At 38.1% G+C, this 17,142-nt stretch overlaps 1 protein-coding gene and 1 long non-coding RNA gene across 5 annotated transcripts in view; both read right to left on the bottom strand.

Annotated features, from left to right (window-relative positions):
• LOC136247192 (uncharacterized) overlaps positions 1-10,442 on the bottom strand; it is a 39,885-nt gene extending 29,443 nt beyond the window's left edge. For 2 of the 4 annotated variants that reach the window (XM_066038833.1, XM_066038829.1), the window contains exons 1-3: positions 10,325-10,442; positions 5,398-5,498; positions 3,461-3,579 (exon numbers count right to left, since the gene is read on the bottom strand). In XM_066038833.1, coding sequence (XP_065894905.1) covers positions 3,461-3,484 — 24 coding nt within the window. In that variant the 5' untranslated portion in view covers positions 3,485-3,579; positions 5,398-5,498; positions 10,325-10,442. The remainder of the gene's footprint in view (positions 1-3,460; positions 3,580-5,397; positions 5,499-10,324) is intronic. The other 2 variants (XM_066038830.1, XM_066038832.1) reach the window with 2 other exon arrangements.
• A 1,816-nt stretch (positions 10,443-12,258) lies between these two features.
• LOC136247193 (uncharacterized) lies at positions 12,259-15,121 on the bottom strand. Its single transcript, XR_010697173.1, has 3 exons — positions 14,412-15,121; positions 13,077-13,148; positions 12,259-12,562 (listed from the first exon to the last, which is right to left on the bottom strand). It is a non-coding gene; the product is annotated as an uncharacterized lncRNA (long non-coding RNA).
• Between the last annotated feature and the right edge of the window lie 2,021 nt (positions 15,122-17,142).

A 17,142-nucleotide genomic window follows, 5' to 3' on the forward strand; every position in this document is an offset into this window, starting at 1 on the left:
GTGAATCCACACATACCGCATCAAAATAAAGAAATGATGCTGCCAGACCCAGCTACCAATTATCATCTTCATTGTCAGTTATGTCCAACCTGTTACACAGCATACAAATCAAGAACTGTTTGAATAGCACCTCTGCAATCAAAATAGCCACTATGAAAAATATGAAAGATTTCTGTTATGAAGGTAAGACATCATGTGCTACCACCAAACTGATACCATTCATTGTCAGTAAAGATGAATAGGACCAAAAGGAGGGCACTGGTAAGTCCACGAAGAATGCATTATATTTACTGAGGTATGCCAAAAGGCACCTCTCAGGCCAAAGCATTATCGAACAGTGAAAATATCAAGCCTATAGCCTTAGCAGTTATCAAGTTACGCTTGTCTGAAGGCACCAGTCAGTCAGTTAGGAAGTCAGTCAGTCAGTCAGTCAGTCAGTCAGTCAGTCAGTCAGTCAGTCAGTCAGTCAGTCAGTCAGTCAGTCAGTCAGTCAGTCAGTCAGTCAGTCAGTCAGTCAGTCAGTCAGTCAGTCAGTCAGTCAGTCAGTCACTAAAACATTCTGCTTAATATATATTTTTTAAATTTCATAGCACTTTGTTGAAAGTGTTTTATGTCAATCTGAAGGCTTGTTTGGGCTTAGTTTTACCTAACCAATACTGCTTCATCGCCGTTAGGGAGAAGTGATCAAGGCTGGTCGTTGGGTGATATATTTTTCATGGGCCACACCCACACCTTTGTGGTCCATACTATCATACTGTATGATATGAATTCTTGTTTAACCTGCCACAACTTCAAGGTGGGCACATACCTGGTTTACCGAATTTGGCTTTGGAAAACTGTCTGCCTATCCAAATTCCTACATGAGCAAACAAACTTTGAGATACAGAAAATAAGCTTACATTCAATAAATGCTTAAGGTTACGTAGCATATTTGATCACATTTGCCGGGGTGTGTGGCCCATCACTAAAAGAACATAATGGAGACCTCTTTATGCACTGGAACAGGCATTTAACAAGTGAAAAGCAATGTATCAGGTCACTAGGAATAGCGTATCCAACATTTCAGAAGGGGAAATAGGAGCTGGATAGAGATTTTGTCTAGAAAATTCCGTAAGGAAACACAATAGACAGCCAAAAAGACACATTATTTTAAGCAATTTGAGCACGTTACAAGAAAAGAATCAAACTTGGCACATAGACTGTGCTATCAATGACATTTGTTTTTGGATATAGTGCCATCACATATTAGTTTTGTAATGTTTTACAGTTAATCATGGTGTCAGGTAATTTGTTCCACAATTTGATTACATCTTGATAAAAAATAATGAGTTGACTCTTGCTAACGATTGCTTGAATGACCTCTCAAAGGTTAAACAAGAGAAAACTAATTTTAAAAATGATTATAGCATTTCAGCAATAAAAAGTAGTAAACAAGACATACTTTATACATGAATGATTGTAGCTATTGTAACAACATAATGTGTGAAAGCCTCTACATTAACATGCTACCATGCAATACTAAAGTTGAAATATTAAAACGGATGCACACATGGCTTAAAACGAAGCCAAGTTATTTTGAAACAGGCCAACTAAGCTGCTTTAGTGATCCTTTGTGGAGTGCTGTACTAATTGAGTGGGTGATCTATAATATTACACATATATAACTTGTAATTGCAACCAACTTTTCATGGAATAACAACTTTTGTAGTAAAATCAAAATAGCATGTTACAATTATCGTGCTGCGACAGTATTCTTGATTTAACTATTGACATCATCACTCTGTAGTAAAATCAATGTTGTAGCATTTACCACAGTTGACTATGCTTAGGTTAATCACTAGAAAACTTGGTTAAGAAAATCTGGTGGCCCAAAGATTACTAATTCTGCATATTGCATAATAAGATAGTTTCACATAAGCAAAAATATTCTTGCAACTATTGGATGCTGTCGTTAACCTTAAAACTGTACAAAAACAATTAAAGAATGGATGATTATGGACACACAATCTCTTGTCATGTGAAATATAAAGGGGATATCTGGGTTTTAAAGACAGCATGGTAGACCACTTTGCCCTGTGGCATTTGTTTGCTGTATACTATATGCAATTACACTAAGCCACTGGCTAGTTATATATAACCTGGTAAAATTGCCTGATGAAAATGTTACCTGAAGATTTAGGACAGAAGCAGTTGCATGTTTCCATAGTTTATCCAAGTTGCAACGCAAGCATTTGAATCGCCTTGGAAAATATATCTGGGGCTCATTGCACGTGCAGTTAGTTTGTTAGTCATCATTATATATCAGCATTTTCTTTGGAGTAGTTGCAACAAAGGCTACTGTTAAGATTTGTTAGCATTCCTGAATGCTTGTTGGCACTGGGCCTAAAATATCAACTGTGAAAACGTAGCTTCATGGGTCTATAACTTAGGTATCTTTTTTGCTGTTCACAGAAACAACAAACATAGGAAATCAATGTAGTTTCTTTCCGTTTAAGTGGATCCCACCCTGCAGGAACTGTGAGAAGGTGGTTCTTTGATTCACTATTATTTTGTTCTATGTACTGTAAAGTTCCTTCTACTAAACACTTGCATATGCATATGTATGCATGTGCACACATACTCACACAATTGTGTAACATATATACACACACAAAGCAAAGTAAAAATCCTACAAAACACAGCTATTGCTGCCCAGCACTGGGATATCTGTGCATAATCAAGGACTTGAATTTTGTGTAGGCAAATCCTCCAGGGGCAGGGATAGTAAATAATAAATTTGGAAAATGGAAGGGTTATTTTATTTGGGAATAGAGTTATTTGGTTTGGGAGTTGTGGGTGTAGTATTAAATAGAGAGAATTTGTTACTTGTGTTGATCAGTTTAGAGTTGGTACTTTTATCTATTTTGTTGATTTGGGTTAGTGCCACAGGAGGAATAGATGATTTTAGTGGCCAAATATTTATTTTTATGGTATTAATTAATAGCAGCTGCAGAGTCTGCCTAGGGGCTTGTAGTTTTAGTGATTTATTGATACAATAGGGGTGAATTCTTTAAGAGTAACCCACAAGTGGACTGTTCAGCTGCAGGTCTTACCAAGAGAGGTTGCAAAAACCAAAGTTTCACTAAGACCCCAACACTGGCAAATGAGACAAGGAGAGGCTTCCCCAGTAAACACCAGGTACCTATTGATGTTACAGCTGGGTAGCCAGATGACACCAGGTTCCCAATACGCAGCTAAGTATGTATGTACATACACACGAGGGCCGGTGTAAGCACTACGGCCAGTGTAAGCACTACGGCCACTATGGTCACTGCTGTAGCAGATTTTCACAGCCCAAGCCAGTCATGTGAGTGTATGCCTAACTAAGCTAATATAACTACACACTAATAAGGTAGCTCCGTATAGTAGTCACGTCGTCATGACATACACTAATTAATAGACAGACACCAACCATTCTAACCTTAATGCAGAAAAGGATGTGCATCCGACTTCACGTTACCTCTTGCTTATCCTCTATTATATTCGTGTGTCTAATGGTCGAAACACGTGGTGACCAGTGCGGTGGACGTTCTTCCAGCTCTGCTGAAAGGTAGGTTATTATTATTATTATTGGGGGTACAGGTAAGAAGGTAAAGCCTGTAAAAACCTGATCAATTGTATAAATGAAATTAGACTTTACAACATATAGAAAGGTAGTGTGACAGCTAGGGAAGTTACAAAAGTCAGTGTATGTATGAAGCAATATCTTAAAATCAACTCTTGTAAAGTGCTAAAATTGCTTCAAAATGTGGTTTACAAACACTAAAAATTTGAAATTTTCCTGGGGGAGGGGGCATGCCCCCAGACCCTCCTAGAAGGGCATGCTACGCATGCCAGAGTGCTTCGCGGCACACTCACTCATTGTGCTTCACACACTCATCACAATCCCTGAATCAAAACCTGGCTTGTTGCCTGACCAGCCACTAAGAGCTTCCACCGGCCCTGCACACACACACAGACACTCACACATACACACACAACACACAAGCATAGCAATTACAGATATAGGCACACAAAACCACACATGCACCACACTAGGGGTTGGCAGTATCTTGGTTATTCTGTCAAACTGCGATATTCTGAGTAAATGTACTAGTATCGTCAAAAGTTCTTGAAAGTGATATTATTGTGCTATCGTAATCACTGCAGTGTTCTCCATAAATACGGTAAAGTAAATATGTATCTATATACGTACTCATACTGAAGGAAAGAAATTGGCATAAAAGTGTGAAAATTTAGTACACAGCTTCTGCCATTGGCAAGCTACAATACACTAAAAACTGGCATCTCTCGATACTATTAAATAGGTGATAGGACACAATAAAAACTGGCATCTCTCAATACTATTAAATAGTCGACAGGATCGGTTTTCATAGACTAGGTTACATATACAGTAGCTATCCATTGTTGAGGTATGCTTGGTGCTTGGCTGGATATAGTCAGTTAATTGTCTAGTCAGTAAGCATAATTTTATCAAAATGGTTTTAAGATTGTTCTGAAGACATTTATGGGCCTACAGTATGTACTGTGAGAAGGAGCAGTTATCTGCACCTGTACTAATAAAAATCATATGGCATGTCCTCACTCTTAAACAATCAGAACATGTTGCAATGCCGTTTATTGCTCTCTACACAAGTCTCTATTAAAACCTGAGATCATTAAGGGCATGGTAGCCATCCTTTTATACTCACAACCACACTTCTTATGTAGTTCACTCAAGATAAGCAGTGAGATTGAGAGAGATACTCTGGTAACAGTCACATTAATTTTGCATAATTATCATACGTAGCTGTGCTATATAAAGCTGTGCGATAATTGCACAACTTGTATGATAAATGACAACCATTTTATTGATATCTTGATAATGACAAAGAGTTCATAAAATAAACGAACTCTTGATAATGGTACGTCATCTTAGAACTGTTTGAGCAGAGTCACTACATTCATATTTTAAAATGGGAAACAATAATACCTTCAAGCCAAAGCTTGCCAGTGTGAAAGTTTTAAACAGGCTTTACTTAGTTATAATAGCCTTAATTAATTTATTTCTCACATGCTGGTCATAAAATCGTTTGTTCATATGGACAAATATACATAGGTACACACACACACACACACACACACACACACACACACACACACACACAATACACACACTCATGCACACACACATACATACACACACACACACACACACAAGCACACATACACACACGCACATACATGCACGCACACGAAATACAGAAACAATACACACATACTCGTGCACTCACACACACACACATACACACACACACACACACACACACACACACGCTTATGCATGCACACACGTACACGTACACACATACAACATACTCATTTAGGAAATCAGTTTCAGTAAATCAGGTGTGCACCTACAGCTGGCCTGGTTGCCAACCGATGAACCAGCCGATTAAACAGTGGCAAAGCAATATGAACTAAGAAGAAATTGTAAGACAATATAAAATTTCAATAGTGGTAAATGTATAGTTTAACAAAACTATGTAAAATAGGTGTTATCTGTTACATAAACTAAATCCCACAATCAATTATAATTAGATGGGCTATAAATATATCTGGGTTTTGACTTTGCAAAACATTGAGGTACTTGTGAATGATATGAAGATAATGTAATTTTTGGCAGGTTTCTCTGAAAACATCAGTGGAAACTTGTTAACACCAAAATGCCACCATTCATCTGTCCTAAGGTTAGCAATGATTTTTAATACAAGTATATGGTATGTTAGAATTACAAGGCCATAAAAATGGATTCCTACTTCAGGAACAGCAATAGTAACTTGTAAAGTAGCTAAACTCTCTACAGAGATTCTTGTAACATTGCTGAACTTACTACAAGGAGACTTGTCTTATACATAGCTGAACTTTCTACAGGGAGATTTGTTTGTAGCTATACTCCTTTAAAGGTGAATTGGTATGTAGTTAAATTCTCAACAGGGTAATTTATTTATCTGAACTCTCTACAGCTGCAGGGTGAGTGACAGCCTGTTTTATTTGCTAAGTAACTTACAATTGAAAGTATTTAAGTAATAAGAAAGAATTGTTGAGTTTACTTACAATTTCATTCTGACTGATGCTTGGGTACAAGTATGGTCTGTAAGTAGAGGCTGTTCTTGAATGGATCTTTTATGTTTTAATAGGCAATATGTGTACCATAAATTTCTCATAAACATGTGATTCTTTAACATGTCCCAACAGTGACTGAATGTATTGTGGTCTATGGAGGAAAATGCAAACTGAAAGTGCAAATCGCTTCATTACCTCTACAGTAGATCAGCTATGGATAATTCTTTGACAGCAACAAATTCCTTTAACTCAAAAGTAATGTGTTGCATTTGAGAATCCACACCTGTAGCTCTAGTGGTGAATTATTGTCTGAGCCACATTTCCTGCCCATACCTCTGTACGAGATTAGCGAGAATCAGTCACCATTGATACTCGGTGCTGCACAAGCATAATTGATCATTTTTCTTTCAAATAACTTAGTATATATGCATATCATCTATTGGACCAGTTATTTTTGGAAGGATGCGCAATCAGTATAAAGAGCCCAGTAATTGGTACACAAGTTTCTGTAACGTTTACCTTAATGAAAATGTGCAGTCTTCTTTGTAGTTTAAGAAAATCACGTCCAGTTTTAGAGACCATCTGATTATAGGTGAATTACTGTACGTGTAGCAAGTATGTGATCTAGATACACTAATTAGTGCAGTTTTTGTTTTTCTGTAATAATTTGCAGTATTAGTTCAACAAGTCACCAGGATTTGGTTATGTTACAAGCCACCCATTAGAGAATTCTACTATACTGTAGAGAGTTCTGCTATGTACGCTACAAGTAGAGAGTTCAGTTACATTACTCGATTTGATACGGTTAAAGTCACCCTGTAGAGAGTTCAGCTGCAGGTTGACTAGAGTTGTAGCTGAAATCTCTACAGGATGTAATGTGGCTGAACTCACAAGAGGGTGACTTGTTTATAGCTGAACCTTTTACAGGATTATTTGCAACGTAGCCGAAGGGTGAATGTGATGTACCTGTAGCTGAATTCTCTATAGGGTGACTTGTAATGTAACTAAACTCTCTATAGGGTTACTTGCTACATATGTGATACTGTCACATTACCAAACTCCGATAGTTATAAGAACAAAATAGTTCAAATATACTTACAGAGCACAAATTATAAATCTGCACTGTTTCTAATTTTTGGTAGCAAAAAAAACAGCAAGTAAAAAAAGGAACCTCCAAAGCCAGCCTATGGCCAGCTTTGTTGAAGTATGCAAATACAAAAGGAAGTGATGTCAATAGTAAAACAGCCAAGCTATGAAAAGAAGATACATCCCCTAAAGAGCCAGTGTGAAAAAAGATACAAAATCCAAGGTGGCAGCCAAGAAATGCATGGCTGTGGTGGTTTAATGACAAAACTTACAACATACGTAGTGAATTCAGAGAACAAATTCAGCTAAACTTTCTTATTGATTTTTTTATTTTTATTTATTTTTTTGCCAGTAACCTACTATCACATCCATTTGTGGCACCGTCACCTTGGATTTCACATCATTTTCACCCTGGGGATTGCATTATAAATTTTGTTTATACAGTCCAATTCCACTGACCTACATGTAGTTAGCTACCAGGCATGTGCATTGTATGCAAAATTACTTTAGTTTTCTGGCCCAACAAAACACCACTTACACTTGTGCATAAAACAGGACAGTGATGACTTTTGAAAGTTAGAGTAACACACACACACACACACACACACACACACACACACACACACACACACACACACACACACACACACACACACACACACACACACACACACACACACACACACATACACACACACACACACACACACACACACACATACACACGCACACAAGTACACATACGTATGTACACACATGTGTGCGCTAGCTCATTGGAGTCATTAGTCAGCTACTTATGGTGAAGCTTGTTGTCAGGGCTACAACCTCCTTGAGAAATTATGCTTAAGAATCTGTGCAGATATATTATATGTGACTGGGCCTGCAAAAATAGGGCATGTGTGTACATGATTTTAGCCTACTTTCTCAAATTTTCATCACTCACAATTTTTTCTACCATTATGTTATGGAAATGCAGCTTTCAGCTCTTAGTAAGCATGCATGTAGTTGGCTTTGTGATGCAAGTTATAAAATGGAAATATTCTGCTCCAGTACTGAGATATGATCTGTAGCATGGCAGGGTGTAGTTTGTGCCCACATGCCTGTTTTCACAGGCCCGGTTACATACACTGAATACACAGGGTGCTATTAATAGACTCATTTGTACTAGGCTAGCTATTGCATGTATGTGTAGTAGTATCGGCTATGAAGTCGACAAAGGTGCCTTGTCCTTGGTGCTGTGGGATATAATATCGCAGTGAGCTTATTACGATAATGAATGAAGATTGACTCCATAAAGCTGTTACAGCTAGGAGTAAGTATTAACTGTAGACATTTTGCCTGTTCCGGCTTTAAAATAACTTAATTTCACCTGTTCTGACTTAATAAGAGCTTGCTTAATTTGTGTCCAAACAAGAGGGTGGCAAACAGTAGGATTTCCAACTCAAAACAGAAAAGTGCTTCTTTTTGTTGTTTCAGGTGATTACCACATAGAGTTGTCTGTGTAGTTTTAATGTGAATATCCCAAAAGTGGTCACACGACCAACAATCTCACAGCAGTTGCATTGGATGCGCTTATGTACTACAAGATGTACAAGTCTTCATTGAGGTAATTTTACCTTAGATCACTCAAAAATACAAACAGACTTTTGAATAGGTGGTCAGGGTCATAATGCAGCTATTGTTGGATTTTGGTCATGTGACCACTTTCTGGATCTTTATGTGTGTAAAATTATGCTGATTTCAAATGCTACAAACAATGAATTAGCATTTGTTTGCTTTACCGTAAAGGTCAAACTGTGTGAAAATCACCAGAAACAGCAAAAATAAGTATCTTCCTATTTTGAATGGAAACCCCACATACAGGTACTCACTCAAGGTAGATATGCAACCGCAGTCAAAGTTTAAGTCAAAGGTCAAGGCCACCAAACTCATGCAAAGTCAATGGTCATGAGTAAACATTTCCATTCCACAATCAAAAAGTATCAAAATGTCACCCCTAAGTCATCTGTGAATGCTATCCCACTAGAGACCGATGAAGCAAGGGGTAACCAACATCTTGGGTCTCTCACACACTATCTGAGAAATCCAATTATAAATATTTATTGAAATAATATAGAAATACGTTTTGAAATACTTAATATTGGGACTCTCGTACACAATGTTTAAGTCTCTGTTTCCAGATTGTTAGGTTAGTTAATTCAAAGGATGCAGCACATTTTGCTGTCACATCTTTAGTGCTGGTCACTGTAAATCTCTAATAACAATAATGCACTTGTTAATTTCATGCCCCACCTACCCCCCCCCTCCCCCCCACCTTGGGCGTCCCCACACCCCAAGTGGGGATTTGACATTGCTTCTTGTCCCCACCCCTGGGACAATTGACAGCTGTAAATTCACTGACTGATTTCTGGTAGTTGCATTTCTAAACAATAACATTGTACTCACTATAATTTTACTAGCTAAAGGTGCATACCAGGTTAATTACTAGCGGCATGCATAAAATATGTGCTTAGTTATCCTTGAGGTGTTGTCAAATCCCCTACTGGGGGTGGGGATTTGACAGCCGATTTTGCCCCAGTAGTGGGGAATTTGACACCACCATTTGTCAAATCCCCTGTATCTCCCCCCCCAGGGTGGGGTATGAAATTGACAAGTGCATAACATTACAAGTTAGATTAGATTAGATTATCGATTTTTGTCAAAAGACAAGGGTCACACAAAAGGCAAAGTTTGCGTGGGCGACCCCTCGGGTCAAAGGTTGAAAAAGACTCTTGGTCGCAGGTCAAAGCAAAATTTCGGGGGTGAAGACTTTGTGACCGCGGTTGCAAATCTGCGTACCTACCCTTGTTCAAAATGTTCAAGTCGCCAGATAGCTGTAACTTTACTTGAATCCGGGACACGCCCATTTGCAAAGCGATATAAACATTAACAACTTAAACGGGATGGCAGGGGCTTCATGATTCATGCAGGAGTCGCCGGATTTCATTATCCATTCAGGCACGGAGTATTAAAGAGTGAAGACTGGCACCGAGTGGCAATTGCATTTATTCAGGCTCAAGATAAAAAAACAAGCAAACAATATTAATACACTTACCGTTGTTGATCTCCCCTGCCGGCGGTACTTGTTATTTGTTCCTGGCCAGAATAGTTACATCCAGTGACTTAAATTCTATTCTAAGGACCAGATCTGGCTAAGTAGACCACACCCTTTTTCAAATTGTGAATATGGGTAGCGCCCGCCCTTCGCATGCGCCTGAAGGGAGTGTACTACCAGACTGTATACTCATAGGTTTTTTACACATTATTATTAGTTGGTGCTTTCATGAGCCCAGCTGTAGCTGATGTGGCACTATACAGTATGAAGGGTATAATTTATGCTATGAAACAATTATCATGGGAAACCACTAAATGGATATCAGACATAATAATATGTTGCCATAAACCTGCTCGCTATACTCATAATTTAGATCAGAAGCAAACATAGCATTTGTACACTGGTTGGAATTCCGGTATAATAAGTCAGTGTAAAGGATTTGTATCAAAGAAAATCATCATGAAATTGCTTTAAATTATTAGCAACTATCCTGTAGCTTCAAATTACTATTCGGATAATTGAAATATTATCCGGATAACTGGATAATACAGATATCTGTTTCAGCCCTAGTAACTACATGCTATATTGAAGCTGGTAACTCTAACCAATTCAACCAACTAACACTTTTTGAATCATATAATAAATTCATTTTAAAATAAAAAACCACACTGATCACCTCTTATAATGCTGAAACGATTATTCGGTTATTTGACTATTCAGTTGACATGACACTATTTGATTTGTTAACATACTATTTGAATAATTGTTAGTGCTTTGTACACTGTATTCAGATAGAAAAGGCAGCCTTGAAACTTAAGATTATGAATAAAGTGATATATCTTACTCTATAAAAATTCTATTTTAGGAAAGATAGAAATAGCTCTTAGGCTTTACCTTGCTCCCTAACAAAAGGTTTCAGTACTTATTCAATAGAAGTATAATATTATAAGCTTATCAAGACTCACGGTAGTGAGTCGCGCGGCCAGTAAAGCAGAAACGCGCGCCGCAGACAATAAATGACGCGACCACTACGTGAGGATTTTACAAGAACGAACGTTCTCAAATTTGGCCTTCCTGTAATCCGCCCGTCACTTACGCTATCCCTCTGAAACTCTGGAGTTGAACTCATCGTGTCACTAGTAACTACCACACAAGCAGTGAAGCAAATCCATGACGATTGTTTCGTGATCGAGATTGCCGACATGAAAGGGGACGTTTCATTTTTTTTTTTTTTTTTTTTTTATCGCATGCGGTTAGACGCAACCGCAGGTGTATGCCTTGCGTTCCTTTGTGCATTCCGAACATTGATCGCCCTGTTATCGCTTCAGTATTCACTCAATCACCTCAAGATTCACATCATCGATTTCACCATACATGATTACCCTACAGTCGTGATTTCAGCACCAAACGAAGTTTCAGTCGTCCTCAGTCGACCTAGAGGCCAAATACAAATCCCAGATTGTTGTTTTCCGCAATACTCGCTTGGCATGTAGGGCAATGTGTCTTTAAACTGTTCTGAAAGTTTCGTTCAGATTGAAACATTTGTTTTCGAGAATGGCTAGTTTGAAATTTGAATTTAGTCGCCCCCACGTCATTTGCTCTCTAAGAATTTTACTCGGAATTTAAAGAATGACGCAGAGCACAACTGCGGTCTCTGGGTATTGATGAACTGGCGCTCTATGTAGTTAATCAGTACATATAGCCACCAAGAAGTGTGCTGCCATAGATTATAGTCCATAGATATAGCTAATCTATGGTGCTGCATACCATCCTTCGTTTTGAAATTAGTCGCCCCCACATAATTTGTCCTCTAAGGGCGCGGCTTAAAGAATGACACAAGAGTACAACTGTGGTTACCAGTTGTTGACACAAGCTGTGAGTAATTAGCACATGTAGCTAGCTTAAAAGGAAGTGTGCAAAATCGCCTAATACAATTGTCACCATGCATTATTGCATTTTATAGCACCCCCACACAAAATTACACATGTAATTACAACATACAGAGGAGACACATGAATACCAAACACTTTTCACAACAATAATGTAAGAATTGTACAATAATGACTGTAATATAACTGCTATGCAAATGTTTTCCAGTGGCCCGCCATGGTAGCAAGTCTCACATGACGGCATGTATATTCATCCAAACACAATGGGAGTAACGAGTGAGTATGATGACAACAAGTTGGTATGACTCCATTTGTAGAATCCAGATGAGTGGGTGTGGCTCCAGTATGTCTAAACGGTTAACAAACATTCCTGTTATAAATACGTGCTAGAGTTGCAATATAATAGTATAGTATTTAAATGCAATAATACATAGTCTCCATTGCATCACTATCAAACGACACTAAGTGGAGGATATTGTTGCATCTCTAGTATGTACACTCTATCAGTACAACCTATCTTAATGGCCACTAGTATAGAAAGACAACCACTCTTGAAAAGCCAATTCCAATTGAGAATTTATACACTGTTACCTGCTGAATGAGTGAAGGTGGCAATAAACAAGTTCCACCGTAATTTATACACGTGATCTGATCCTGTATATTCTGTCAGTGGATGAGATCCACTTGGCCAGGACAAAATGTGACTCAAGTGCCCTGGATGATCCATACTCAACCAACTTATGACCCAGTGGCACAATGGAACTGACTATTTATAGAGAATACAATTACATTTATTTCTAAGATGTGTGGATGTGTGGACACATTACAACACATTACATGTACATACAAGACACGCTACGTACTGTTTTAGCATTTCAAGTCACCACATTATACACGTACCAGTCAACAATGCTTCATAGTGCCCATCAGTAAACCTGAAGAAAAGTTACGAAAAATAAAAATTCACATAAGTACAATGAAACCTCATTAATATGGCAGGCTGTGGGACCAAAAAATTTGGCCTGAATAACAAGGTGGCCTTATTAATGAGGTCATAAGTAATGCTTAGCTATATTTGGGACCTACTAGAGGTGGCCAATATAATGAGGTGGTCTTATTAAAGAGGTGGCCACTAAGTGAGGTTTCACTGTACATATAGTTCACAATATTGTGAACAATATTAATGGTTAACAATATACACTGAAACCTGCAGGTCACTTCTTGTGGAAGATTGCTCTCTACACAAAATGACACATTCAGAGATTGTATTTAGATGGATGATACAGTAACGCATTGTGACTTCAATACTCGTGATGTGTCACTGCTAGGCAGCAACCATATACACGGCACTGCCACATCGCACTTGCTCGCACACACAATTTTGCTAACGATTTTACAAATTGATAATTAAGGGGTGTGGCAACTAGCTGTTTCCCTTCTGTACAAGTGGCCACCAAGACAGGTCCACTGTGGATGAAAGCCAGGCATTAGATATTTGGTATTTCATGTGTTGAAGACATTCCAGGGCTTCTGGTAGTCTCAAATCTCACCACAGTTTAACTCAGGCAGTGTTGTGGTCACCACTAAACTACTGGGATGCTGTGTTATGTTCATCTTATGCTTGGCTACTATATTGTAGAACTGAAATGGATACTCTGAAAAATATATCCTATGGATAATGACTTCATCACTTTCTTCATCAGGAGCTTATAAGGACCAACAGTGAAACTTTTTACACTTGGGGCTGACAGTCAACTGCCTATGTCTGAAGCAGTGCTTTTGGTGCTCTAACAGATTGGCTGCCCCCTTGCTGCCAGCACTCACTGTCTCATACGCTGTCATACACTAAATCCATCTCTATAGCCAGTTAGAACAGCATGCTTCTTACCTTTTTTTAAGGCCGCATAATGCAGCCACCTCTTTAAAAGGCAAGGTTAGAAAATTTTGTCCCTACGGCCTGAATAATGACCAGTTTTCACTGTACTATTAGTGATTAGTGATCATGGGGGATTATTTATTAAGATACTAAGATATACAAACGCTACAACCTCTAAATATAGCAGTAAATTTTTTACCCTGGTCCAATGTCTCATAATAATCGTGACTTCGTGAGAGACTCTACTGTGACAAATACATGTTTATCATGATATGTGCTAATCGCCTTTTTACAATTAAGTTTTACAACACAAATACATGACCAATTGCGACTAAATCCCTTCAACACGAAAAGACAAATAATGAGACAACCTTGGAGACAACAGCCACACAAGCCTATTCTGGTGCGTTTATTTAGTAGTAATATAAATTTTAAAGGCGTTTATTTACAACAGGACATAATTACGCGCCCCTCTATTGTCTCTGTACATACTTGCCTTTTCTTTACTATTCTCATTTCATTTCACAAGATCTCTTGGCAGGGGCGTAGCTTCTTCACTTGAATTAGTCAATGCTTGAAGTAGATCGAGATACTCTAATAAAACAGTCACATTTCTACAAGTGCCATATTTTTATATTGTAAAGTCTGTAAGTAGCTAGTAATTTAAACTATACAATCCGATGCTAAGCAGAAGTTGTAACTATGCTAAATATTGATTGCTGTGTTCAGCGGTGGAGCAAGTAGTTGATATGAGGGGGGCTGGGCTGACCCAGACTTATTTCTATAGTTTAGTAAGGTGAGACCAAAAAAAAAAAAAAAAAAAAAAAAGGTCGCAACCAACTGACAAGAGCTTCCACCTCACCAGCTACCATTTCTAGCTGATAAACTACATAAAAATCCTTACATAGCTCGCTACACACTGAATACTTTATTAGAGTGACTGCTCTATTAGAGTATCTCGATCTTTATCACGGTTTTCAGCCCCACTCCAAGAAAGATAATTTCGGTGTGATATCATTCTGAGGGGGGGCTAAGCCCCCCCCCCCCCCCTTTCCGCCGCCTATGGCTGTGTTACAGCTGTTTTATGACTGCTCTAATAGAGTATCTTGATCGTTTCAATGCAGTACAAGATGAAAGGCAAAGTGTTGTTAAGGGTTTACTAGTTAAAATGGGTGTTAGTTGACTGCAGTTGCATGCCACTAACAGGGCCGTCCAGAGAAATTAGAGGGCCCAGGGAAAAGAGTTAAAGAGGGGCCCAGGGGCAAGGAAGGGTCTAGATCCTGACTGCTCTATTAGAGTATATCGATCTTTCTTTAAACAGGTATTCAAGTGGCCCCTTTCAGGCTGTGGTAGGGGGAAAAATACCCCAGTTACCCCCAATGTGGGCGGCCCTGGCCACTAAAATTACAGTTATATTTTAATATTCTGTCACTGTAATCTGGGGTTTCTGTCAAAACCATGGAAACTACTGACTCACCTACTGTTATCAACAGTGCATTGCTTATTCTGACAAAAAGTATTGAAATCCCATCCAAAAACAGCTTATAGCTGTAAAAAAAGTGCGCGTCCAAGTAAAGCAGAGTTAACTGCGACAAAAAGTAATGATATCATAATGCGGCCATGTGCGAGGTGTGCAAGTTGTAATATTAGCTAATCAGATAATACAATGTTATTGTTAAAGTGTTAATGAGAACTATGTGATGCTGCTAGTTTTGAAATGTGTGAGCATCTTCATAAATGCCACATAAATTTAATTCTCAATAAAGCAATGTGTATAGATTCTCTGATAGTAATAAATAGTTTGAGTTTGGCCGCCTTTCCTGTATACAGCAATGCTACGAACAAAGGAAAGGTGGCCAAACTCAAACTATTTATTACTATCAGAGAATCTATACACATTGCTTTATTGAGAATTAAATTTATGTGGCATTTATGAAGATGCTCACACACTTCAAAACTAGCAGCATCACATAGTTCTCATTAACACTTTAACAATAACATTGTATTATCTGATTAGCTAATATTACAACTTGCACACCTCGCACATGGCCGCATTATGATATCATTACTTTTTGTCGCAGTTAACTCTGCTTTACTTGGACGCGCACTTTTTTTACAGCTATAAGCTGTTTTTGGATGGGATAGAATAATCAAATATTCGGTCAAAACTCTAAAAAGGTATTCCCTTCTAGTGTCACATAAGAGTATACTCTGATGTGACACTAAAAGGGAATACCTTTTTAGAGTTTTTAAATAACACAGCTGAAAATGGTGGAGCTATATCTATTTTGATATCAACCCTGTGGAAAAGAGGTACTGTGTCCATGATGTTTATTGGCAACATTGCACAAAATGGTGGGGCCATCTCCATTGTAAATTCTAAAATTGTGTTTTCAAACCATTCCATAACAAAATTTATTAACAACAAAGCTTTAGACAATGGTGGGGCTATACATCTTAAGAACAATTTCATTGCAACATTTCATGGTAACTCTTCCATAACATTTACTCATAACACTGCTGATCGTCGTGGTGGGGCAATATATGCTGAACTAACACAAATCCCTCAAAGCAAAGTTATCATATACACTACAAACATTTACTTATATAACAACACTGCTGTAGCAGGTCCTGATGTTTACCTTGACATACCAACATCTTGTGATGAGATTTGTTTAAACAACAGTGTCGTTGACTTTACCAAAGGTTATCAAGTTGTTCAGTACATTATCACTCCTCCTAGTAAGCTGGAGTTTTATAAAACTGCTACATGTATTGATGATGACATTGGAACAAACTGTCAAATATACATAATGAAAAATATAATGCTTGGTCAGGAAATTGTTATTGATGCTTGTGTACTGGACTATTATGGAAATCCTGCTGGTACAACTTTGTTCTTGGTAACTGGTGAGAACCTAAATCATCGTATTAATGGACCACAATATGTTCTAGTATCATGTAAAGTGTTTCAAGGAATCAGTGTAATTGGAAAGAAGATATCTAGCATGACAAATTTCACAATGACTATCACATCACATGATGGCAGTAAA

Source organism: Dysidea avara, chromosome 2, assembly GCF_963678975.1.
Source record: "Dysidea avara chromosome 2, odDysAvar1.4, whole genome shotgun sequence".
NCBI classification, from domain to species: Eukaryota; Metazoa; Porifera; class Demospongiae; order Dictyoceratida; family Dysideidae; genus Dysidea; species Dysidea avara.